This window comes from Trachemys scripta, chromosome 3 (genome assembly GCF_013100865.1).
Source record: "Trachemys scripta elegans isolate TJP31775 chromosome 3, CAS_Tse_1.0, whole genome shotgun sequence".
NCBI classification, from domain to species: Eukaryota; Metazoa; Chordata; order Testudines; family Emydidae; genus Trachemys; species Trachemys scripta.
The window spans coordinates 109,686,527-109,711,117 of NC_048300.1; the positions used below are offsets into that span (position 1 = coordinate 109,686,527).

Consider the following 24,591-nt stretch of genomic DNA (forward strand, 5'->3'; position numbering starts at 1 on the left):
TCTTTATTTCTGTGGAGATGCTTCTATATATTATGTGAAAAATTTCCCATCAGTAGTGATGGCAGCACATATGGAGGTATGGTAGAGAAACCTGTGGATAACCTTTCCATATTGCCTTATTTGATCATAATGGTATCATTGTATTAATGAATTTAGCTATTTCAACATTAAACCCAGTTTAGGATGATAATTATATGTTATGGATGCTTGTTTAGGTCATAGATGAGTGCTTGCATTTAGACGATATTTGCTGTGCACCTGCTCCCATCACTGTTGCCTGTAACAGGGACAGGTGTGCATACATCTAGAGTGTGACTGATAATGACCATCATGGCAACCTAATTACCAGGAGCATATGGTGTTACAGGCTTGACTAAACCTTTTTAATTTTGACTGGTACTAGTAGTTTGGATTTCCAATGAAATGATTTATTAGAGACAGTGCACTAGTGGCAATGTGCTAGGCCAGGGGTCGGCAACCTTTCAGGAGTGGTGTGCCAAGTCTTCATTTATTCACTCTAATATAAGGTTTTGTGTGCCAGTAATACATTTTAACGTTTTTAGAAGGTCTCTTTCTATAAGTCTATAATATATCACTAAACCATTGTTGTATGTAAAGTAAATAAGGTTTATAAAATGTTTAAGAAGCTTCATTTAAAATTAAATTAAAACACAGAGCCTCCCAGACCGGTCGCCAGGACCCGGGCAGTGTGAGTGCCACTGAAAATCAGCTTGCGGGCTGCCTTCAGCACCCGGGCCATAGGTTGCCTACTCCTGTGCTAGGCTCTGTTTTGAACTTCTTCTTCTTTCGTATGGTTTGGGTAGGTAGCAGCAACTACAAATTTATATCTAAGTTTGATAGCCAGCACATTGCCTTCAGGCCCCCAGCAAAAGAACAAAGGGGACATTCAGATGTGATGTGCTCTATGGTTTGTGCCTGGTGACCACAGTCACATACAGGTGTTTGCCTCCTTTTCCATTTGAAGAGGGTTTATCCACATCTCCTATGAGATGTCCTGATGCGATTCAATCTGCACCAGTCTTTCCGACATAAAATCCGGTGGTTCCTCAACAGGATCAATGACAAGCTGTTTGTTTTGAGCGGTCAGAGTGCTCCATGTGACTCTCCACTGAGCCTCAGCATCAAAGCTGAGTGTAAGGATCTTGATATGGTTCCATAGAGGGTTGCAGGATTTTCCCTGAGGGGTGGGAAACCCAAGTTGTCAGACCATTCATCAGACCAATGGGGAAATTTTTTTCTTGTTGGTTGACCACTAATGTGTTTCCCTTATAGTGCACCATCTACAGTGAGAAGTAGCAGTGGTATGGTGACCACATTAGGAGTGAAGTGACCAGTGATAGTTCATATGTTTTGTGCTAAGCTCTTTCTCTGGTTGTCTTGGTGCATCTGCTGTCTTCTAGGCCGGCTATTGCATATCTGTGTACTTTTTTTATGCCGAAGGGGGAATTAATTAGCGCAGGCAAGTTAACATGATGTACTTTGCATCAGTATGCACATGCATGTGCATTCGCAGTGATCTGTGATTTATGTTGTGGTCAGAGTACTTATGAGTATTGTCTGCATGCTGTGCTGCAGTCTCTACTGTGATAGAATTAACAAAGTTGCATGAACACAAGCTGGTTCTCATTAGCAGGTGGTGAGCATTCAAACCTGGTCTGTTGATGATTTTTGAAAAACTGAGTATACAAAAAAAGAATTTACAACAAGAGCCTGTAGAAGGGGTACAGATGGCATGCACTCTCTCAGACCTGACCACATTTTGCTACAAACAACTCCGCTATGGAACTTCTTCAACTCAACAAGTAAAATAACATGACTCCTATTTAGTGCACAGTACATTATGGAGGATGTGACGCTTTGGTAGCAGCACAATTCTGAATCTTGTACAAGTGTATTGTTCGTTTCAGTTCTTACTCACAATTACCAGCTCGGATACGCTGTCTGTTTGGTGTCTCCCTAAGTGGGGCCCCAGCCTATCAGTGTTATAGTGATACCGGTCTAGCTATTATGCAGCCATGTCACATATGCAGTAACTATGTTGTTGGGAGAGCACCTGGGATCCCTCTCACATTAGAATGGCTAGTCATAACTGTATACTGAACTGTAGAGCATCCGGACACTTGGGAGCTGAAGCCGTACAAGATGAGGCACCAAAAATGCCTTTGCATCCTGGCCAGTAACTGTAAATAAGCCCAGAAAGCAATGGATATGCCGTACAAGAACACTCCTACTAGTCCACAAAGTCTCCACGATGAATTCCATTTTAGGAGTGACTACTTTCTCTACATGGTACGCATGGCAGTGCTACATAATCGGGAACTCTCTGTGGAGATTTGATGGAAATGCTGAGTTGGCAACGTATTCTGATATCAAACCCATCCTTTTGTTTCAAGTTTGAACACACTGCATTCCAAAGCCTTTTTTTTTTCTTTTTTTCCTGCAGTATCCAGGTTCTGCCAGGTGCCCTATTACATGTGGCTGTTCCTAATTCCACATTATAGTAGTGTACTGTATATAGACTTAGCCTAGACCATGCGTCTGCCTTTGCATACATTGTGTCACTCTAAGGCAGATCACCAGTAATGTGGGAGAGAGAGATTTTGATGAGTTCTACTGCACTATTTTGCAAGTGATCTGCTTTTTTAGTGACCTTTGTGGCAATAGGTGAGAAGCCAGATGATTGCTTAGGGTATCTAGGTTAGCAGTGCATTACCAGTGATCAAGATCTCTACACTGAGCTGCCTATTGTCAAAATGAACTTTTCACATTCATAGCTAGGGGAGCCCTTTACATGGTATATTAGATTATCCTTAAGGCTGCTGAAAATACCACTGCTAATATGCATCTGTTTTGCACCAGGCAGAAAGGTGAGGATCAGTATGACATCTTTTTGCACCTGACAGTTCTTGGTTTTCCTGTACCATGCCTCCTGAACTCACTGTGCCACCACTGCAATGACTTTATTGGATAGTGGCAGGATTACACTGATGAAGCAGGACAAACTGCCTACTATGCTCTGAAGAGTCTGACGCACTGTCTTCATTAGCTTAAACATGTGGGGGAAAAGGCACGTTACAAAACCAGCTTGTTTTATTCCCTTTTGTTATATGATAGAAAATATTCCTAGCTATTAGTTTTGTCAAACCAGTCCTCCCAAAACCAAACACAGACAGCAGAGAAGACAGAGGAAGAAAAAGAAAAAGCCAGCCCCTCCTTAGGATCAGGCAACAGGTGGGTGGTGATTGTTGTCAATTAAGGAGAGAGATGGCTCTTTCCATAGGCAAGCAGTGTCCCCTTGTGGTCTCTCTGTGTGCAGTGTGGAAGGTTGAATCAAGAGGTGAGGCCCAATTCTTTCCAATTCCCACATAATAAGGAGGTCCCTCTGTCCAGTTGGGACAGGATCTGGTGAGCAGGCAAGGATTCATATCCAGGCCTATCTAGGAGGTGCTGTTAGGCCTGAGAATACTGTGGCTTGAAGTTCAACAGACTATGCCTTCATTAGCATGCACTCCCAACTTGGGACGGAAAATAAAGAGAAGCAAATAGCGGGAGCAAACAAAACTGATGAAAAGGCCCTCCTTCAAAGTCTCTCTATATTTCATATTTTTTCGGTTTGTGGAAAATTATCTAGATCCAATTGCCGGCATTGGAGGATTCAGATCTACTGGCCTTCTTGTGCAGAGGTCTGCAGTCTGTAAGATCTATCTACAAATCTGCCTGATCTCCTATTGGCCCTGAACACGGTGGATCTCAGGCAGTTCCTGTGTGTGTGTGTGTGTTGTAGGAAGCCATGGAACACAGCTTCCTAGGGCTTCCTCTTTCCTATTATTATTTATTTATTTATGTATTATTTTATTTTATTTATTATTTTATTATGTATGTATTTGCGTCATGGTAGTGTTCAAAGGCCCCAATGTGGGCTGAGGCCTCTTAGTGCTGTACAAATATAGCGCAGATGGTTCTTTTTGAGTCGCTGCAAGATCGGTGGATCTATAACTACATAAATTCACCAACCAGCCACCTTGTGTAGTTTTGACAAAGCAGCATTGTGCATCTCCTGAGGCTGTATTCATCCTACACAGTGGGTTTGATAGGCAGTATACAAACACAGGATAAAAAGACAGTCTCTGTCCCACAGATCTTACACTTTTACACGTTAAGACAAGAGACAACGGGTAGATACAACAGACAGACTGGGAGAGCACAAGGAAACAAGTTTACCATAGTCTCTGTTCTACCAAGTGCCAGGCATTTCAGTTCAAAGGAGTCACTGCACTCTGAGATTTGCCTGTGCACTCCAGGATTAGGGGATTGTGTTCGTGGTGACCTTCAACCTTAATCTGGTTCAGTTGAGTATGGCTAGATGTATCTTTCTTTGAATTTAATCACCAGTTCTTGATCAGTTGAAAGGTTTGGTGGTCAGTTACAAGGGGTATAGCCTCTGGAAGAAAAGAAGACTTCGCTTTCACCACTGTGCTGAACTCTGCTTGAGCAGAAAGTGCATGGTCACAAGCAACAGAAATCAGAATTGGGTATGCTGCATGGCTAGCACATGTACAGAGGCTGGTAAAGCTGACTTTCATGTCTCATTTCTCTGAGTTTTTGCATCAGTTTCTGAAAAAGCAGATAAAAATGCAAATGAAAGTATGCTAGGTGTTGGTGTACTATTTCATTTCACACTAACGATAGAAATTTTTTTGCATGTCTACACTGCTATCTTTGCTTATTTTATGAGCAATGCTTTAGCTGTTTGTGTGACTGGCCCAAAATGTTTTGAGGGCTTTGTTAGCTAGATTGTAAATTTTGCTGTATATTTTCTCTTTTTGAAATTTTCTCAATTTAATCAACAGGTAACTATGATATTCAGATATGAATGAATCTGAAAACAATAAATAAAATAATTTAAAACAAAGCACATGTAAAATATAAATAGCTGAAGAAACCCCGTGCCCCCTTCTTCTGAAGTGGGATATTGGCTTCAACTAGTTTAAATGACTACATTGAGCTATTTATCTCTTCCTGGTTAAGGCCACCTGCATTCCATTTCCTTCTCCAGTAATGAATGTAACATATGCCATTTTTAATATTAAGAGGACACTGATAGGGCTGTTAGGGCTATAACTAGACCTAGCAACTTTCTGTTCAGTTCATGGGTATGAATATTCACGTGCATTTCTTAATATCCCTCTTGCTACCTCCCTGCTTCATTCTTGTGAGCAGGCAAGGTACTGAAATACACAGGACATTGCCCTTGAGTTGGGCAGAACACTGGATTGGTAGGATATGTAGGCTTGTGCCCATCAGAGACAAAGCAAGTGCCCTGGGTATGTTGCTGGCAGGTTGCCCAGCATGGTGATTGAGATAGTTTATTAGGAGTGTGGCCCTTGTCTTGGAAGGCTGATAAACTTTAGGAATGAAATGGACATTTTAAAACATATTATTTTGAGGGTAGAATGTATTTTCAGTCACCAGCCTGGAGAGGATCCATTCAGTTTCTAATATCTGTTCATTTGATTTTTTTAATGGATGATAGTAAAGTGATTATTTCAATTCTCGTGTCTATTCAGGGTAAGATCCCAGGGCCTGGCAAGAAGTGCTCAGAGCAAGTCAGGAGTTGGGGGAAGAGTGCAAAGGTGACTTTAACCAACTTTGCCTTTCCCTGAACTTGGGGCAACTCTGTGCGAGGCTGGTCAGTAAGTGCAAATTAGAGCAGCCTAGAGACCAGCATGGTACACAGATGCACCAATATCGGGGAGTGCAAAGATGGCTTAAAGCCAGCTCTAACTTCCAGTGGCTCCAAGAAATTATTACAACAGCCAAGGATCGCTTAGGTGTAAGAGAACTGCATTCCTTTTTCCCTGGCCATGACATCTGTGCTGGCTGAAGATGGGGGCAGGGATGAAGTGGGAACGTTATGGCAGCCCTATGCCACCCACAAATCCCTCTATGTTATGGTGGTTTCTCATGTGGTTGGCTTCAGCTGCTCAGCCCTGATAAAGTGGTGAAGTTTTACCTGCATGTCTTCTAGACTTGCTCTGAGCAGGGTTACTCAACAGGCTATAAAAATGCTAACAGCCAGTTTAGTGCTCCCACTGAAGCTAATTCTGGTGGAGCTGCTAATCGCTAGTGGGAGAGTTCCCTAAAATCCTCGGTGTAGTCACCATTTGGTAGACCATATCTCAGTCTTTTCCACTTCAGATACATAATTTGTTTCATCAGGTATTCCAGAAATATCCTTAATCAATTTTCATTATAAATCTGTCTGACAAACACATTTAAAAAATCAAAGTATACTAAATTGATCTTCAAACTAAATCAATTATTTATTTAGTTTGTCATCTTTTTGGATCATAATTGTTAAATACAATGGTAGATTTTTTTAAATGATGTTAGTTTTGTGTAACAATCCCTGACTACGTTTTATCTAAAGTACACTTGAAAAATCTTGAGGGACATGTTAAAAAAAAAGTTCAACTGGTTTAATATTTTCATTAGCAATAAACATATTGTTAATTCCCTACTAGCAATAATATTTGTTGTTTTAGGGAAATATTTTGTTCTTGCTATAAGAATGCACAAAAATATTGAGAACAGTTTTCAAATTATTGAGGAAAAATATTTTTGAGCACAAAAATTACATTTCAGACCAATAAAGTTAGAAACCAGCTTTGAAATATTGGTGCTAGGTCTGTTGCTGCAGTTGAGAAGCAGTTGGGGGTGTGATTTGGATGCTGCTGCATTGCATCTTGTGGTGATGTAATCCAGCCAAAGGAAAAGAATGGAGATAAGTAGAGAAATACATCCTAAAGGAATTCATGTGCATAACTATTGTGGACAAATAGATTTTGCACATGACAATTCTGCACATGGAAGTGACAGAATCTATAATCTATCTTGTCAGGTGTTAGTGCACCAAAAGTGCATACATAGGGTATATGCATAAAATCTTATATGTGCCAAATGGAGGTCATAGTCTGAAAATCAGGCTCCAAGCATCTCCATTTGTTATTTTTTTATTTGCCTTGCTCTTAAATGTATTTTTCCTTTTTCTATTTTGCCCTCCTGTATTTTCTCTCACTTCTTTCAATCCCAGCCCATCTCCTTTTTTATCCAAAACACTCTCTCTGCTTCCTGACCCTAAATCACGACTCTCTTTGTCACCGTGAGGTGCCTCCCCCAAACTCTTTCTCTCCTTCCATTTGGGGCCCAAAGAAAGATAACATGAGGAATCTGATTCCATGGAGAGGGAGGACATTTTTAGTTTGTCCAGTGTTTTTTATTCAGTCCCTAATTATTTTATGTTCAGTTTCCATTAAGTAAAATATCTGTTAGCAGCAGTAGATAATTTCACACATTGAAAATAGGAACTATGTTTTTTAAAAGTATGAAATATGAAAATAAAATGATGGCAGGTATGTGTAGACATTCTAAATTGCTATCAATCCCATTGAAATATCCTGTTGAATTTATTATTCGGGGACTGTAAGATATAGTGTTTGATAGTCAGTAGATGACATTCTCTCTTCAGCGTCTGTATTGGATCAATGCTCTGACGTGTTGTTAGAGTGCACTGTGTTTTTTGAAGAGGTCAGCTTTGGATCACGCGATGATTGCCTGTTCTGTTCATTCTCTCTGGGGCACCTGGCAGTGGCCACTGATGGAAGACAGGATACTGGGCTAGATGGACCTTTGGTCTCACCCAGTATGGCCATTATTATGTTCTTATGTTCAGGGGAGTTATAAAACTGAGGTTTTGGCCTCCTGTGGTCATTAAATTGCCCATGGTACTTTTCACAGGAGAATGGGTGTTAATCCCAGTGTCCCACCCAAATTCCAATTGAGCACAATCTAACTACTCAAATCACTCCTCCAATTTTAATTGTATATGTGGTATTCTTTGTTGCTTTCTGCTATAAAATTATATAGTGTTGCTGTGTGCTGTTAAATAGCTGCTTCATTTCAGTAGAGGATGATATGAGCATTGGATATAGCTAAAATTTGAGACAAGCAGAATGAAAGGCAATATATAAAAGCAAGTTATTGTTGTTATTCAAATATTAGAATCCTGGCTACCAAAAATAACTTTAATGTTTGTTAAAAATGTGAGGCAAGAGTAAACATGTTTATAGCTTTTCTCAAACCTGGAAAAATTGGATGAGGGTTTTTTTTGGCCAGTTTTATTTGTTGTGAGAATATTTTCAGACAGCCCTTGTCTTTAATTAGAAGCTGGGGGGCCTAGTGGAGAAGTTGGAACTCAGCATTTCAGCCAGGGCCAGCTCTGGCTTTTTTGCCACCTCAAGCAAAAAAGCCTCTCCCCACCCCTCCCGGCGGGGAGCACGGCAGGGGAGGGCGGAGAGCCCGCCATGGCACCGCTCTCCCCGGCCGGCCAGAGCGCCGGGGGGAGGGTGGCGAGCCCGGCCGCGGCCCCGCTCTCCCCTGCCGGCCGGAGCCCCGGGGGAGGGCGGCGAGCCTGGCCGGGGCCCCGCTCTCCCCGACTGGCCGGAGCGCCGGGAGGAGGGCGGCAAGCCTGGCCTTGGCCCCGCTTTCCCTGGGTGAGTGCCGCCCCCCTCCAGGTGCCGCCCCAAGCACATGCTTGGAGGGCTGGTGCCTGGAGCCGGCCCTGATTTCAGCACTTCTGTATATCTGGAGAGGTGCTGAGCTCTGGGAGATGGAAAAGATGAGATTAGGTGATGAAGAAGAACTATATTTTTAGTACTCCTAGTATTTTATCAGTGGGCAGCATTGGCAAGGATCTGTTGTGTGAAGGTTTTTAGTACACCTCTACCCCGATATAACACGGTAAAGCAGTGCTCCAGGGGGGCGGGGTTGCGCACTCTGGCAGATCAAAGCAAGTTTGATATAATACAGTTTCACCTATAACGCAGTAAGATTTTTTGGTTCCCGAGGACAGCGTTATATCGAGGTAGAGGTGTACTAATGCAATCGGTTTGCTTGTGGGGACTTTCCTTTGATAAAACTTAATGTGAAGCTGAACCTCTCAAGGTCCATCCCTTATCCATCCTTGAATCCATTAATTTGAACATCTGCCTTAGTTTTTCTGCAAGAGATAGTTCCAAAGTGTAATGCCAGGTCTTAGCCTGCCCACTCTCCACTCTGCAGCAGGGATATTCTGAATTGGAACATCCCCTGGGTGCCCTTCCCAGCTAGTGCCATCCACTTGCCGGGTTGTATTTGCCCTTGATGACAGTGAGGTGGTTGCGGCTGTTTCTCACTACAGTCACCTCCTTACTAATGGACCTTTCATCATTGGTAGCCATAAGCCCCAGTCTGTGCCTGTGGAATCTTTGTGGACGTGTTAGCTGGGTTTGAACCTGGGGCCTTCAGCACTAGAAGCATGAGTGTCTACTGCTTGAGCTGAGAGACTAAGCCCCCTAATGGGCAGCTGTAGCCAACTCATTAATCTGTTATGTAAACCAGCCGCAAGGAGAGAATGAGACCCCTACTGTGAGCTACAGATACAGACTTTCCTTCTTTCCTCTCCCTATTCTACATTTCAGAAGCAAGCAGAATAACCCATTATATTAGAGTTGACCAGTTTTGTGGTTTATAAGTTAATACATCCAGGAATGAGCTTTATGAAGGCATTTATACAATTTTATTTATAGTGGTTTTAACTAGGATTGGTGAAATACTGTAAAAATAATGTTTATAGACATGTATTCTAATTCAGAAAACCTGGTATGCTCATGCTCATAGCCCTCTTAGTTCACTATTTGCAAGTTTCTGTTCACATAACATTTAGGGAGTAGCGATTTTTATATGAATACTCATATTTATATGCAGACATGGGCACCTATTCACAAACAGGACTGTTCACTACTTATTGGGCTAGATTTTTAGTTCAGGACTATGCGTGTGTGGGTGACCAAAGTGAACTGAAACCATTTTTGTTCTCCTCTAATTTCTGAGCTGTCTGGGGACCTATCTGGTCCCTGGCGTAACTCAGAGCAGCCACAGGGGCTATTGTAACTTACATCTGGAGGCTCCAATAGCCAGAGATCAAGAAGGTTGTGATGGCCATACCTGCTTTTTCCCAGCCACACCCCCTGAAGTAGTGTATGTGGGGGCAGGAGGCATGGCATAGGAGCTAGTAAGCTCCCTATATGCCATCCAGAGATTTCCCAGGCAGGGAAAATACTCAGATGGCCAGATCTACCAGCTCTCTGGCTGCTTTACGCTGATGGGGCAGAGCAGAGCAGCCAGTGCAGAGACCAAGATCTGACCCATTACTTATTTACGAATCCTCAACGAGGAGGGAAAGATAACAGAAACACAGCAGTGGCCAAAGTGTTAAATGCCCTTTTTGTTTCAGTTTTCACCAAAAACATTAGTAGTGATTGGATGACTAACATACATAGGCTCTGAGGCTAAAATAAGAAAATAACAAGTTAGATGTCTTCCAGGCAGCAGGACCTGATCAGCTACATCCTAGAATACTTAAGAAACTGGCTGAAGAGATCTCTGAGCCATTAGCGATTATCTTTGAGAACTCGTAGCTGATGAGAGAGATCCCAGAGGACTAGAAAAGGGCAAATATTTAGTACCTATTGATAAAAAGGAGAATAAGGACAACTCAGGGTGATATAGAACAGTCAGCTTAGCTTTGGTACACAGAAACATAATGAAGCAAATAATCAAACAATTAATTTATAAGCACCTAGAGCAGGGGTGGGCAAGCTTTTTGGCCCGAGGGCCACATCTGGGTGGGGAAATTGTATGCAGGGCCATGAATGTAGGGCTAGGGCAGGGAGTTCGGGTGCAGGAGGGGGTGCAGAGTGCGGGGGGGGTGCGGTGTGCAGGAAGGGGCTCAGGGCAAGGGGTTGGAGTGCAGGAGGGGTGCAGGGTGCAGCAGGTGGCTCAGGGCAGGGGGTTGGGGTGCAGGGAGGGTGCAGAGTGCGGGAGGGTGCTCAGGGCAGGGGATAAGGGTGCAGTGGGGGCTCAAAGCAGGGGCTTAGGGGGCTCAGGGCAGGGGGTTGGGGTGTGGGGTGCAGGAAGGGTTCAGGGTGCGGGCTCCATCCTGGCGCCACTTACCTTGAGCTGCTCCGGGGTGACAGTGGCGCGCAGCGGAGCTAAGGCAGCCGCCCTGGCCCCACGCCGCTCCCGGAAGTGACCAGCATGTTCGGCAGTGGCTCCTGTGGGTGGGGTGGCGTTCACTGTTCCCAGCCAATGGGAGCTGCAGGGGGCGGTACTTGCAGGCGAGGGCAGCACACAGAGCTCTCTGCCTCCTCCCCCCCCACCCTAGGGGCCACACGGACGTGGTGCTGGCTGCTTCCGGGAGCAGCGTGCAGCCAGGGCAGGCAGGGAGCCTGCCTTAGCCCCGCTGTGCCATGGGTCTGGCAATCTCGTGGGCCGGACTGAAAGCCCAGACAAGCTGGATCTGGCCCGCAGGCTGTAGTTCGCCCTCCCCTGACCTATTGGAAAATAAGGAAAATCAACATGGATTTGTCAAGACAAAATCATGTCAAACCAACCTAATATCCTTCTTTGACAAGGTAACAAGCCTTGTGGATGGGGAAAGCAGTAGATGTGATATATCTCAACTTTAGTAAGGCTTTTGATACTGTCTAACATAACCTTCTCATGAACAAACTAGAGAAATACAGCCTTGATGAACCTACTGTAAGGTGGTGCACAACTGGTTGAAAAAGCATAGTCAGAGAGTAGTTATCAATGGTTCACACTCAAGCTGGAAAGGCATATTGAGTGGGGTTCTGCAGGGATCTGTCCTGTGTCTGGTTCTGTTCAATATCTTCATAAATGATTTAGATAATGGCATAGAGAGTATGCTTATAGAGTTTGCTTATAGAGGATGATACCAAGCTGGGAGGGATTGCAAGCACTTTGGAGGACAGGTTTAGAATTCTTGACAAACTGAAGAAATGATCTGAAATAAATAGGATGAAATTCAATAAGGACAAATGCAAAGTACTCCACTTAAGAAAGAACAATCAGTTGCACACATACAAAATGGGAAATGACTGCCTAGGAAGGAGTACTGTGAGTTATAGTGGATCACTATATGTGTCAAATATGTGTCAATGTAACACTGTTGCAAAAAAAAGCAAACATCATCCTGGGCTGTATTAGCTGGAGTGTTGTCAGCAAGACATGAGAAGTAATTCTTCCACTCTACTCAGCACTTAAAAGGCTCAATTGGAGTACTGTGTCCAGTTCTGGGCACCACACTTCGCTAAAGATGTGGACAAATTGGGGAAAGTCCAAAGGAGAGCAACAAAAATGATTAAAGGTCTAGAAAATATGACTTACAAGGAAAGATTGAAAAAATTGTGTTTGTTTAGTCTGGAGAAGAGAAGATTGAAAGTGGACATGATAACAGTCTTCAAGCATGTAAAAGGTTGATTTAAAGATAAGTGTGATAAATTGTGCTCCTTAACCACTGAGGACAGGACAAAATGTAATGGCCTTAAATTGAAGCAAGGCAGATGTAGGTTAGACATTAGCAAAAGCTTCCTAACTGTAAAGGTAATTAAGCACTAGAACAAATTACCTAGTGAGATTGTGGAATCTCCGTCATTGGAGGTTTTTAAGGACAGGTTAGACAAATACCTGTCAGGTATGGTCTAGATCAGTGGTTCTCAACCAGGGATCCGGGGCTCCCTAGTGGGCCTCGGGCAGGTTTCAGGGGGTCCGCCAAACAGGGTCAGAATTAGACTTGCTGTGGCCCAGGGCAGAAAGCCAAAGCCCCACCACCTGGGGCTGAAGCCCAGGGCCCTGAGCCCCACCACCCGGGGCTGAAGTTGAAGCCTGAGCAATGTAGCTTTGTGGGGGGCCCTGTGGCATGGGGCCCTAGGCAACTGCCCTGCTTGCTATCCACTAACGCTGGCCCTGGTTTTTATATGCAGAAAAGCAGTTGTGGCACTGGTGGGCCATGGAGTTTTTATTGCATGTTGGGTGGGGGAGGCTCAGAAAGAAAAAGGTTGAAAACCCCTGGTCTAGATAATACTTAGGCCATGTCTGCACTTCAGAATTAAGTTGACTTAACTTACCTTGGCATACAGCTGTTGCAGTAATTACATCACTTGTGCATGTCTACTTTACTCCTTGTGTCAGTGGTGTGCGTCCTCACCAGGAGTGCTTGTATGTATTATACTGTCAGTGTGCGGCATTGTGGGCTGGTTCCTGAAAGCCAGTAACTGTCGACATAAGCAATGCAGTGTCTGCACTGATACTGCATTAACCTAACTACATCAACCTTGACGTTGTGTCGCTCATGGAGGTGGAGTTATTAAGTCTGCGTAGTGGGGCAGTTACATTGGTGGGAGCGAAATTTAAGTGTAGACACTTCCATAGTTAGGTTGACGTAAGCTGCCTTGCATCGACCTAACTCTGTAGTGTAGACCAGACCTTAGTTCTGCTTCAGTGCAGGGGACTGGACTAGATGACCTATTGAGGTCCCTTCCAGGCCTACATTTCTATGATTCCCATATTTAAAAGCTTCTAGTTATCTAATCAGATAGAAGAAACAATATCATGTGGCTTCCGTGACCCATCCTGCTCTGTGAGTAGTGAACCATTTGCAAATACTCTGCTACTTGAAAATTTGGCCAGCTAGACAATTTGGTTAATACCTGTGACTAATTAATACTTTTACAGACATCAGGATTGGTTTGCAAACAAACAGTGAACAGAAGAGAGGACTAAGCCCATCAGATAATTGATTCATAACAAATTATTTCACCAGCTCTAGTGCTAAAAATTTTTTTTTAAATAAAAGCAGGGAGGCCTAATTTTCTGATCACTGGGAACTGCCTGTTTCTGATTCCTTCTTTGGCCTTGGGCAGAAGTCACTTAAGCTCCCTGAGTGAAATCCTGGCCCCATCGATGTTAATGGAAGAACTTCATTGACTTCAATGAAGCCAGGATGTCACCCCTTGCCTTAATTTACCCATCTGTACAATATGAGTTATAATGATAAGTTTATTACCTACCTCATGGGGATGTTGTAAGTTTTTATTTTTTGATGTCTGAATATTGAAAATGCAACCAAGAGTGGTTACTATTTTACGATGCCTTGTATAGCATTTATGTTGTGTTATTTTAAGGTAGAATTATTTCCCTTGTTTGTGATATTACAGGAATTAGAAGAAGCAGTCCAAATAATTGTATGTGATTTGGTATGTTTTAGAAAAGGGGACTGAATTAGATACATGATTAGTGACATGTTCAATGTATCTCTCTTTTTTGTAGCTGTCGTTGAAAAGAAGAGGGAGCAAAGACTTGCAGAAATCAGAAAAAAAGTCACAGCAGACACCCACTGAGGTATGTTGAAGTAATAACAGCCCAGATCCTCCGCTTGAGGCTTCAGTGGAGCTACACCAATTTACATGAACTGAGGACCTGGCCCTTTGTTTTTGTTGTTAGTTTTGATGTTTAGTATTATATCATATGCTGTATGGGATATAAGGCTCTTGGGCCCAAATCTGCAGTCTTGACAACTGACCCAATCCTGCACTGAGAACATTACAAGTGCATTGACTGCAGTAGGGCTCTGCATGGGCTCAGAAGTACAATTTGTAGGATCTGGATGAAAGGCATAACTCCCATTGAAGTCAACAAGAGTTTCATCTGAATCAGGACTCCAGGACTTGGCCCTTTGGGTGTGGACTTTGAGACTCCTTTATATATATGTTGTCTTATTTAACTGACTTTCAATTTTGGTTTTTCAGCCTTTTGTAATGAAGCTTAGAAAGTATCCGCTCACTCTCTTTTCACTTTCCACACATCATGAGCCAATAAAACCTTAGTCTTTCATGAAAGGGTGCTGAAAACGTATGTTTTCTGGGAACAGTGCAGGCTTTCATAGCAAAGAAAGCAGGCTTTTTTGTCTTAATCTCATCTTCAGATGTAGAAAAATAATTGTTATAATCATATTTTAACTTCTGATGGCATAGTGCTTTTATTGTTAACCTTTTAATTTAAAGCTGTGTTTGATTTCAAGTGATGCGCTCTTTATTGACATAAAATTATTTTCATTTTTTTTAAGGAGGACAACGAAGATCTGAAATGCCAGTTGCAGTTTGTTAAAGAAGAAGCTGCCCTTATGAGGAAAAAAATGGCTAAAATTGATAAGGAGAAAGACAGATTTGAACATGAGCTTCAAAAATATAGATCATTTTATGGGGATCTAGACAGTCCCTTACCAAAAGGTGAAGCTGGAGGACCACCTACCACAAGGGAAGCAGAACTCAAGCTTAGATTGAGATTAGTAGAGGAAGAAGCCAACATCCTTGGAAGGAAAATAGTAGAACTGGAAGTAGAAAATAGAGGACTGAAAGCAGAGCTTGATGATTTAAGAGGAGATGATTTCTCAGGAACAGCAAATCCCCTCATGGGGGAACAGAGTGAATCTCTCTCAGAGTTACGGCAGCATTTGCAGCTAGTTGAAGATGAGACAGAATTGCTGAGGAGAAACTTGGCTGACCTGGAGGAACAAAACAAGCGCATCACAACAGAGCTAAACAAATACAAATACAAGTCTGGCACCCATGAGAGCTCGAGGCACCATGATAATGCCAAGACAGAAGCACTGCAAGAAGAGCTAAAAGCTGCCCGAATGCAAATCAATGAGCTCAGTGGCAAAGTCATGCAACTTCAGTATGAAAACAGAGTGTTAATGTCCAACATGCAGCGCTATGACTTGGCCTCTCACCTTGGGATCCGGGGCAGCCCCAGAGACAGTGATGCTGAAAGTGATGCAGGGAAAAAAGAAAGTGATGATGATTCCCGCCCTCCGCACCGCAAAAGGGAAGGTCCCATTGGAGGGGAAAGCGACTCTGAGGAGGTACGCAATATCCGGTGCCTGACTCCCACTAGGTCTTTTTATCCTACACCAACTGGGTGGCAGAAGAGCTTCACAGATCGGCAGCAGATGAAGGACATCCGCTCTGAAGCCGAGCGACTGGGCAAGACGATAGATCGCCTGATTTCTGATACGAGTACCATCATAACGGAGGCAAGAATTTATGTGGCCAATGGGGATCTGTTCGGACTCATGGATGAAGAAGATGATGGCAGTAGGATTCGGGAGCATGAGCTTCTTTATCGAATCAATGCACAGATGAAGGCATTTAGGAAAGAACTCCAGACTTTCATCGACAGACTAGAAGTTCCAAAGTCATCAGATGACCGAAGTGCAGATGAACCTTTGTCAGTGAGTCAGGTAGTTTTTTACTTATTACAGCCTAGAGGTAAAAAGACACTGCCAAATAGTTTAAGCCTTTAATTTTCTCTACAATGCATTAAAATTATTATAATCTGATGAGCAAAGACTCTGGTTTCTAAATATCTATGATTTAATTTTAAATCCCCCAGTCCATCACATGGGACTTGATCCTCCTAATGGAGTCAATGGGGCTACTCATGTGAGTAATGACTATTCACATAAGGAAGGGTTTGTAGAACTGGGCTCCTCAACATTAAAAAATAAATAAACAAAATACTGTAGATACTATTATTGTGGGAGACAGAACATTCTGGTTTTGCGGCAGTGTTTGCCAGAGTTCTTCTGACATCACCAATAATGTCAGTGCACAAATGTTCTTTGGCCTGAGGGAGTGAAGTGGAAGTGTAATCTGGGTGATGACCAAAAACAAACTGTAGAATAGAATATAGCAAGTGCTTTAACAAATCAGATGGTTAATGAAGTAGGTATATTGCATCTAGAGTGATTCAAGCCTATGCTGCAGTGCAAGGAAAAGAAACAAAAAACAACAAAACTCCTCCATACTACATGCAGTGTTGTGCCAGGCTGAATTCAGGGAGATAATGCCTTCCTGACCCTTGTGAATATCATCTTATGCCATGAAGAATAAGATTTAACTACCCTTATCTTAACATGAGTAACTTCAAATGTTGCTATTGGTCTTAAACTTCTCCAGACTTCGTAGTAAGTCTCATATTAGGTTATATTAACTTTGTACAGTACTTCTAGCCCTACAGTCAGAATTGTTGCCATGTGAAGCTGAAAGCTATTATTTCTTATTCATATGTTGACTAATTTGATTGTTTGTTCCCTTGTATCAGAAAGTCACAGACACAGTCAATTGCTATAAGTGCACTGCATAAAATCAAAGTGTGACAGGGTGCATTGCATCTTTTAACAAAAGGAAAAGACATTATACCATATTCTCATCCAGATTATGGGCCTGATCTGGCATTTATAATCATAGAATCATAAAATTGTAGGACTGGAAGGGACTTCAAAGAGTTAAGTCCAACCCCCTGCGCTAAGGCAGGATCAAGTAAACCTAGACCATTGCTGACAGGTGTTTGTCCAACCTGTTCTTTAAAAAATCCAATGATGGGGATTCCACAACCTCCTTTGGATGCCTATTCCAGAGTTTAACTACCCTTATAGTTAGACATTTTTTCCTGATATCTAACCTAAATCTCCTTTGCTGCAGAGTAAGCCCATTACTTCTCGTCCTACCATCAATGGACATAGATAATAATTGATCACGGTCCCCTTTATAACAGCCCTTAACATATTTAAAGTATGTTATCAGGTCCCTCCTCCCCCAGTCTTCTTTTCTCAAGACTAAACATGCCCAGTTTTTTAATCCTTTCCTCATAGGTCAGTTTCTAAACCTTTTATTGTTTATGTTGCTCTCCTCTGGACACTCTCCAGTTTGTCCACATCTTTCTGAAAGTGTGGCACTAAGAACTGGTCACAGTACTCCAGCTGAAGCCTCACCAGTGCTAAGTAGAGTGAGACAAGTACTTCACATGACTTACATCCAGCACTCCTGTTAATACACCCAAGAATGTTGTTAGCTTTATTCACAGCTGCATCCTACTGTTGACTTATATTCAATTTGTGATCCACTATAAACCACAGATCCTTTTCAACAGTTCTGCCACCTAGCCAATTGCTAGGTGGCAGATAATTGATAACTTAGTATTTTCTAAACAAACAAACAAATGCAGTATTTAAATCAGTAATTTGGGGGCATAAACCTGCAGGCATTCTGCATGCAGACCTTCCACTGAAGCCAATGGAAGATCAGCACATAGCACCTTTACAGGATTAGACCCTGCTTCACTGCTTATTCTGTTAAAATGTTGAGCTTTCCTTTTTATTAATTAATCGTTCTCTGTGTCTTTGTATTTACTTTCCCAGATGTTCCAGCCTATCATTTTACTTATTCTCATCCTTGTGTTGTTTTCATCCCTTTCTTACACAACAATATTTAAACTTGTCTTCCTTTTTACACTATTTTTTGTATTATAAACCTTTAATCATTTACTGTTCATTGTAGTATTATTTTCAGTTTGTTCATTTTGTCCACCCTCCAAGATAAGAAGTGCAAGAGATATAGTTTCTGTAGTAGCCACTGCTGTAAAAACACTGAAGACTACTTGTTTGCAAAAAAGAACAAAACAAAGTGAAACAAAAACAAAAAGCAAAACAAAACCTAAAAAAGCCACCCAGTTGAATAAGAATTCTCCTCACCAAGGTATTCCAGGTAAGCTAACAGAAAATAGGTTTTTTTAAATTTTGTCTTAAGAAAATTGTTTTATACTTTTATAATAAAAATGTTCTTGAGAAAATAGAGCCAATTTAGCTAGTAATCATTCATTTTTAATTATTAGAATTGATAGTCATTTTGTTTTCTTTATTTCAAAATATTTGTATTGCAATCCCAAGTGAACAGTAAAATCACCGCCAGTGTGTATGTTACAGTTGTTTTTCACTACTTTTGTACATTTTGTGTGATGGTGGACCCATTTGATAGTGGTGTTTTTCACCACTGTGTGGTGTGGATTTGACGCTCAAATCCAAATGATAAGAACAGGAAGTTTGCATTTAGTCTGCCTCACATGAATGGCCTTCTCCTGGGCAGGAATGGACATCCACAGCTTCTGTTGGCATTGCTCAGAGTTGTGGATGCTCAGCACCTTTGAGGATCAGGCCTATAGAGTGGACATTATATCCTATCCTGTTTGAGGCCCTTCAGTGGTGAATGGTAGGGAGGAGGTGTCAAAATTAGAATGGTGTGTAATAAGACAGTTTTGTGTGAAAACAGATTGAGAGGTGGCACAGGGATAGAAAAACTGTGCAACGTTCACCTGGTCTATCCCTCTGACCCCATATTGATCAGCTCACCAGCCTTATCCTGTCTGTCCATCCCTCTTGGCCACTGACCCTAATTTGCCTTCCTTCCTTACTGTAAGATCTGCTGGCTCACTCCACCCTGGCCTGACTTTTCACCTCCCCACATCTGGTTCCTGGCTCAAGGAGGAAGTCAGGAACTGGCAGCCAGTGGAATTGAGTCAGACATGTAGAGCAAGCACATCTGGCAGGGGTAAAGCCCTCACTTGAAGAGTCCCATAAAGCTCAATCCTCTCCCCTGTATTATTCAACATGGGACACTGAGACAGCTGGTGGGGACAATATGGTCTGAAGTGACACCAGTACTCAGATGACACCCATCTCTACATCTCCTTTATGTAGATCTAAACAACACCATCTTCCAGCTTTCTCTGTGCTTAGCTAAATCAGCCCTTAGATAAACAACAACTGACTAAAACTGAGCTCCAGTAAGATGGAGGTGATGCTACTGGGAAGAGGGACATGCCTCGAAGAATTGGCCTTCTCTGTAATGTACCCCCTACTGAGGCATGTGCCCTCAGATTGTTAAATCAGTCTTCAACCCTGGAGTCTTTTGGACTCCTCACTGCTCATAGTGGCAAAAAGGCTACTTCTATCTGTGACCAGCCTGAAGGCTGCAGCCCACCCTTTTGGCCATGGTGGTCTGTGCATTTCTGATTTTTAAGAGTGATCATAGCAACTAAGTATTATCTAGGAATGAAGCCACACATCCTGAAAAAGTGTCAACTAGTATAAAATGCAGCAATCTTTCTGCCTAGCAACATAGGTTGCCATGGACCTATCACACCAGTGCTCTGTTATCTGCACTTGCTACTAAATAAATAAAGTTCAGGTCAGTGTCTCTGTCCTAGTATTGAAAACCCTCCTGGGGATTGGCCCCAGCTAATTGAAGGAATGTCTTTCAGTGTTAGAGACTCCACTTTCATAGGAGCTTGGACCTAACTTGTGGAATTCATTCCACAGGAGCTAAGAAAGTAGTAACTTCACAGAATTAAATGCAAACCTCATTTCTTTGATTGAGCCTTTTCTCAAAAAGCTCTTCTCCCATAACAACATAAATAAAACAAAACAATCAAAACCCCTAACTCTAATCAAGAAATGTAATCCTATCTTTTGTGAAGAAAGCAAAAGAAACTGTCTTTGTTATTTCATTTAAAATTATTGAGAGGTGTGCAGATGAGATGGTAATGAGCACCACATAAGGAGTAGACCCAGGTTCTCACCCCTTGGAGGACCTGCCAGCATGTTGCTAGAAAAAGTGACCTTAATATGGTATTGAACCCGAATCATCTCTCAATCTCCCTAGAGCAGTGGTTCTCAAAGCTGGTCTGCCACTTGTTCAGGGAAAGCCCCTGGCGAGCCGGGCCGGTTTGTTTATCTGCCACGTCCGCAGGTTCGGCCGATCGCGGCTCCCACTGGCTGCAGTTCGCCGCTCCCCCCACAGTCCCACCCAGTTCCACACATGGTCAGCCCCATTCTGCCCCCGCACTGTGGCCCCGCAGTCTTACTCCTTTCTCTCCCCCCCACTGTGGCCCCAAGACCAGAGAAGCTCTGTCCCCTCCCCCCCGGGCCACAGCAGGGAGTGAGAGCTCCCCCAGTCCTGAAGCCATAGCAGGGAGCTAGAGTTCCTCCAGTCCAAAACATAGGCATATTTTGACTGCTATATTTGGGGGGACAAAGCATGCCCATGCACGCACACATGCGTGCTGAAGTCAGTCCCTTTGGTTCACTGGCTCTCTCCCTCCGCCTACAGTGGCACCTGGACTGCAAGTGCTGGGGGGGACAGGACGGCGTAATGGGGGAGCCCCAGTTGCTGCTGGCAACCATTCTGGCACCGGCTGCTGCAGCGATGTCACTGTTCGGGTGCTGCTGCTGTTGCCTCTCTGCTGGGGCTGCTGCTGCCCAGAGTATGCTACATGCTGGGCTCCTGGTTCCCCCTAATCATTCCCATATCACCTTCTCTTCCTCATTCCCTCCCCCTTCCTCTCCCCTTCTCTTCTCACCCCATCTCCATTGCTCTGCCCCCCCCCCCCACTGTTGTAGAAGAAACAGGTGGTCACTAGGACCCAGGAGGCTCTGTCCAGCTGCTGAGGCAGGACCCAGAGCACAGGGGAAAAGCTGCTCCATCCTGCTCTGTCCACTCCCTGTGAGCCAAAACATGCAGGGGGGGGCGGGATTTAGTATGGGAATGACAAAGCCCCTCCCACACCAGGCGAGCAGAGTCAGGGAGCAGGGTTGGGGCATGGGGATGCCAATTTTTCCAGGGCCCCCAATTAGGGTTATCAGGCGTCTGTTTTTTTTACCGGAATACCCAGTCGAAAAGGGACCCTGGCAGCTCCAGTCAGCACCGCTGACCAAGGTCCGCTTGGCACGGGGCTGGCAGGCTCCCTACCTGATTCTGTGTGGCTCCCAGAAGCAGTGACATGTCCCTCGGCTCCTAGGCATAGGTGCAGCCAGGGGGGGCCTCCGTGCGCTGCCCCAGTCCTGAGCGCCGGCTCCGCAGCTCCCATTGGCTGTGAACCGCAGCCAATGGGAGCTGCAGGGGCAGCGCTTGTGGGCGGAAGCAGTGCGCAGAGCCGCACCTCTTGCCTAGGAGCCAAGGGACATGTTGCCACTTCCAGGAGTCCCCCAAGGTAAGCCACCCAGAGCCTGCACCCTGAACCCTCTCTTGTGCCCCAACCCCCTGCCCCTGCCTGGAGGCCCCTCCCACAGCCTGAGCCCCTCATTTCTGGCCCCACCCCAGAGCCTGCACCCCCAGGCCAGAGCCCGTACCCCCTCCAACATCCCAACCCCCTGCCTCAGCCCAGAGCCACCTCCCATTCTCCAAACCCCTCGGCTGCACCCCCCAAGGTCAGAGCCACCTCCTGCACCACAAACCCCTCATCCCTGGCCCACCCCAGAGTCCACACCCCTGCCCCAGCTGGAGCCCTTTCCCACACCCTGAACCCCTCATTTCTGTCTCCACCTCGGAGCTCGCACCCCAGATGGAGCCCTCACCCCCTCCCGCACCCCTGCCCCAGCCCGGTGAAAATGAGCGAGTGAGTGAGGGTGGGGGAGAGCGAGCGACAGAGGGAGGGGGGGATGGAGAGAGTGGGTGTGGGGCCTTGGAGAAGGGGCCTAGGGGCAGAGGGAGGGGCCTAGGGGCAGAGGGAGGGGCAAGGGTGTTAAGCTTTGTGTGGTTAGAAAGTTGGCAATCCTACCCCCAATTGGCCAGGGCTCCTTGGCACGGGCCCCGTCAGCCCAATTACTAATCCTCCAGTGCCTCCAGCCTCGCTGCTGTAGCACTGGCAGGAGGCGCTATCAGCTGCAGCCGCAGTGCTGGAGGAACTATCAGCCCCCACTGTAGCGGTGGTGCTGGAGGGGCTGGATTAATTATAGACAAAGGTTTGTTGTTATGAAGCATGTTATAGCGAGGGTGTACTTTACCTACCGCATCCTCAGTGTAGACAGTGGTAGACCTCTCGGGGTGATGGATTACCAGTGCTGATGGGAGAATCTCTCATGTTGGCGTAGGTAGTGCCTACACTGAAGAACTGCAGGGGCACAGCTGTGCCACTGTAGCCTTTTAAGTACAGACGCCCTAAGGAAATGTTCTTCATTGCTCACTAAATGCCATACTGGTGGAGGCTGAGTTAGCCCTAGCTGAATGAAAATGGGGTGTAGCTTACATTTTGTTCAAATGAGGCATAAGCAGGCATGGAAGAGAACCTGTTTTATTAAAGTAAGCATTAATATTAGTCAACATGATTGTATAACATATGCTTAGATTGGATTAAAAATCTGGCTTTCATGTTAAAGATGGCTGCAGGATCATCAGAATAACCTACCTCTATATACTAAATATCACCTCAAAGGAAACCAATTCACTTTACAAATTTACATAGGAATCACTTCACCAACCATTGAAATGCAGGCACAGGTGTGGTAGAATGTTACAGCTGTTTTAGCAACAAAATACTTGCAAACACTACCACGCATAGTGCTCATTGTCTTGAGTAGTCCCATCCAAGTAAATTGAACTATTTATGGTAGAAAGGGCTACACCCAATAGTAATCATTTGAAGGACTGCTTCTTAAAAAGTGCATAGAAATGCTACACTACACAGATAAGGCAGGAAGTGAAAATCAACATCTATTTGAAGCTGCAGAAGGAATTTTGGTAGGAGAATGTAATTAACACAGATTTGAATTTGGGCAGAATGGTGGGATTAACGTCCTACTTTTGCAAAAAATGCCTTGAGATTTGACCACAAGGACCTCCTGTGCTTTATCTCTGTCTGAAAGACAGCTCCTCCTGCAGCACAGTGCCTCTGGGCATTCATTCAATATTGCCTCAGAGAGAGGAGTCCCACTTACATAGGCCTAATTCTGATCCCACTTACAGTAGTGTAAATCAAATAGTGTAATGCCAGTGAATTCATTTTGAGAATTGAATCAGGTCCTGAATCATTAATGCTACTCCTGAAGCACTCTTGAATTTTTCTCAAATGTCTATTCTAGCACTGAGCAGATCTTACCGTACTTAACTAACTTGTGAAATAAAAGCAAGATTACTAGGGCTGTCAATTAATCACAGTTAACACAAGCGATTAACACAAAACAAATTAACTAGATTTTTTAAAAGTTGTGATTAATCGTAGTTTTAATCACAGTGTTAAAACAATAATACATACCAATTTAAAGATATTATAAATAATTTTGGATGTTTTTTATATTTTCAAATATTTGATTTCAATTAAACAAGAATACAAAGGATACAGTGCTCAGTTTGTTATTATTTTTGATTATATATATTTGCACTGTAAAAAAGATAAACAAAAGAAATAGTATTTTTCAATTCACCTAATACAAGTACTGTAGTACAATCTCATTATCATGAAAGTGCAACTTACAAATGTAGAATTCTTATTTTTTACATAACTGCATTCAAAAATAAAACAATGTAAAACTTTAGTGCCTAAAAGTCCACTCAGTCCTACTTCTTGTTCAGCGAATCACTAAAACAAATAAGTGTGTTTACATTTACAGGAGATAATGCTGCCAGCGTCTTAGTTACAATGTCACCTGTAAGTGAGAACAGATGTTCACATGGCACTGTTGTAGACGGCATTGCAAGGTATTTACGTGCCAGATATGCTAAATATTCATACGCTCCTTCCTATTTCGACCACCATTCTAGAACGTATGCTTCCATGCTGATTTTGGGCTGTGCTAGATAACGATCTATTACCCACACAAAATTCTCTGTTACTTGCACACGCTAGGGGCACCCAGCTTTACCCCGTTCCTAGGGCTCAGGCGTAACCTTACACTCTAGGGCACCCACCCTTACCCTAGGGCTCAGGCGTAACCCTGTTAATTTAGGCACCCACCCTTACCCTTCTGTGGGCTCAGGTCGTAACCTTACACTCTGCAGG

General features: G+C 43.8%; 1 protein-coding gene across 2 annotated transcripts in view; it reads left to right on the forward strand.

Annotated features, from left to right (window-relative positions):
* LOC117874952 (microtubule cross-linking factor 1-like) overlaps nt 1–24,591 on the forward strand; it is a 67,233-nt gene that overhangs the window by 17,195 nt on the left and 25,447 nt on the right. Inside the window, exons 4-6 of one of the 2 annotated variants that reach the window (XM_034765717.1) lie at nt 14,251–14,322; nt 15,047–16,222; nt 18,359–18,527. In XM_034765717.1, the coding sequence (XP_034621608.1) occupies nt 14,251–14,322; nt 15,047–16,222; nt 18,359–18,527 (1,417 nt within the window). The remainder of the gene's footprint in view (nt 1–14,250; nt 14,323–15,046; nt 16,223–18,358; nt 18,528–24,591) is intronic. The other variant, XM_034765716.1, reaches the window with a different exon arrangement.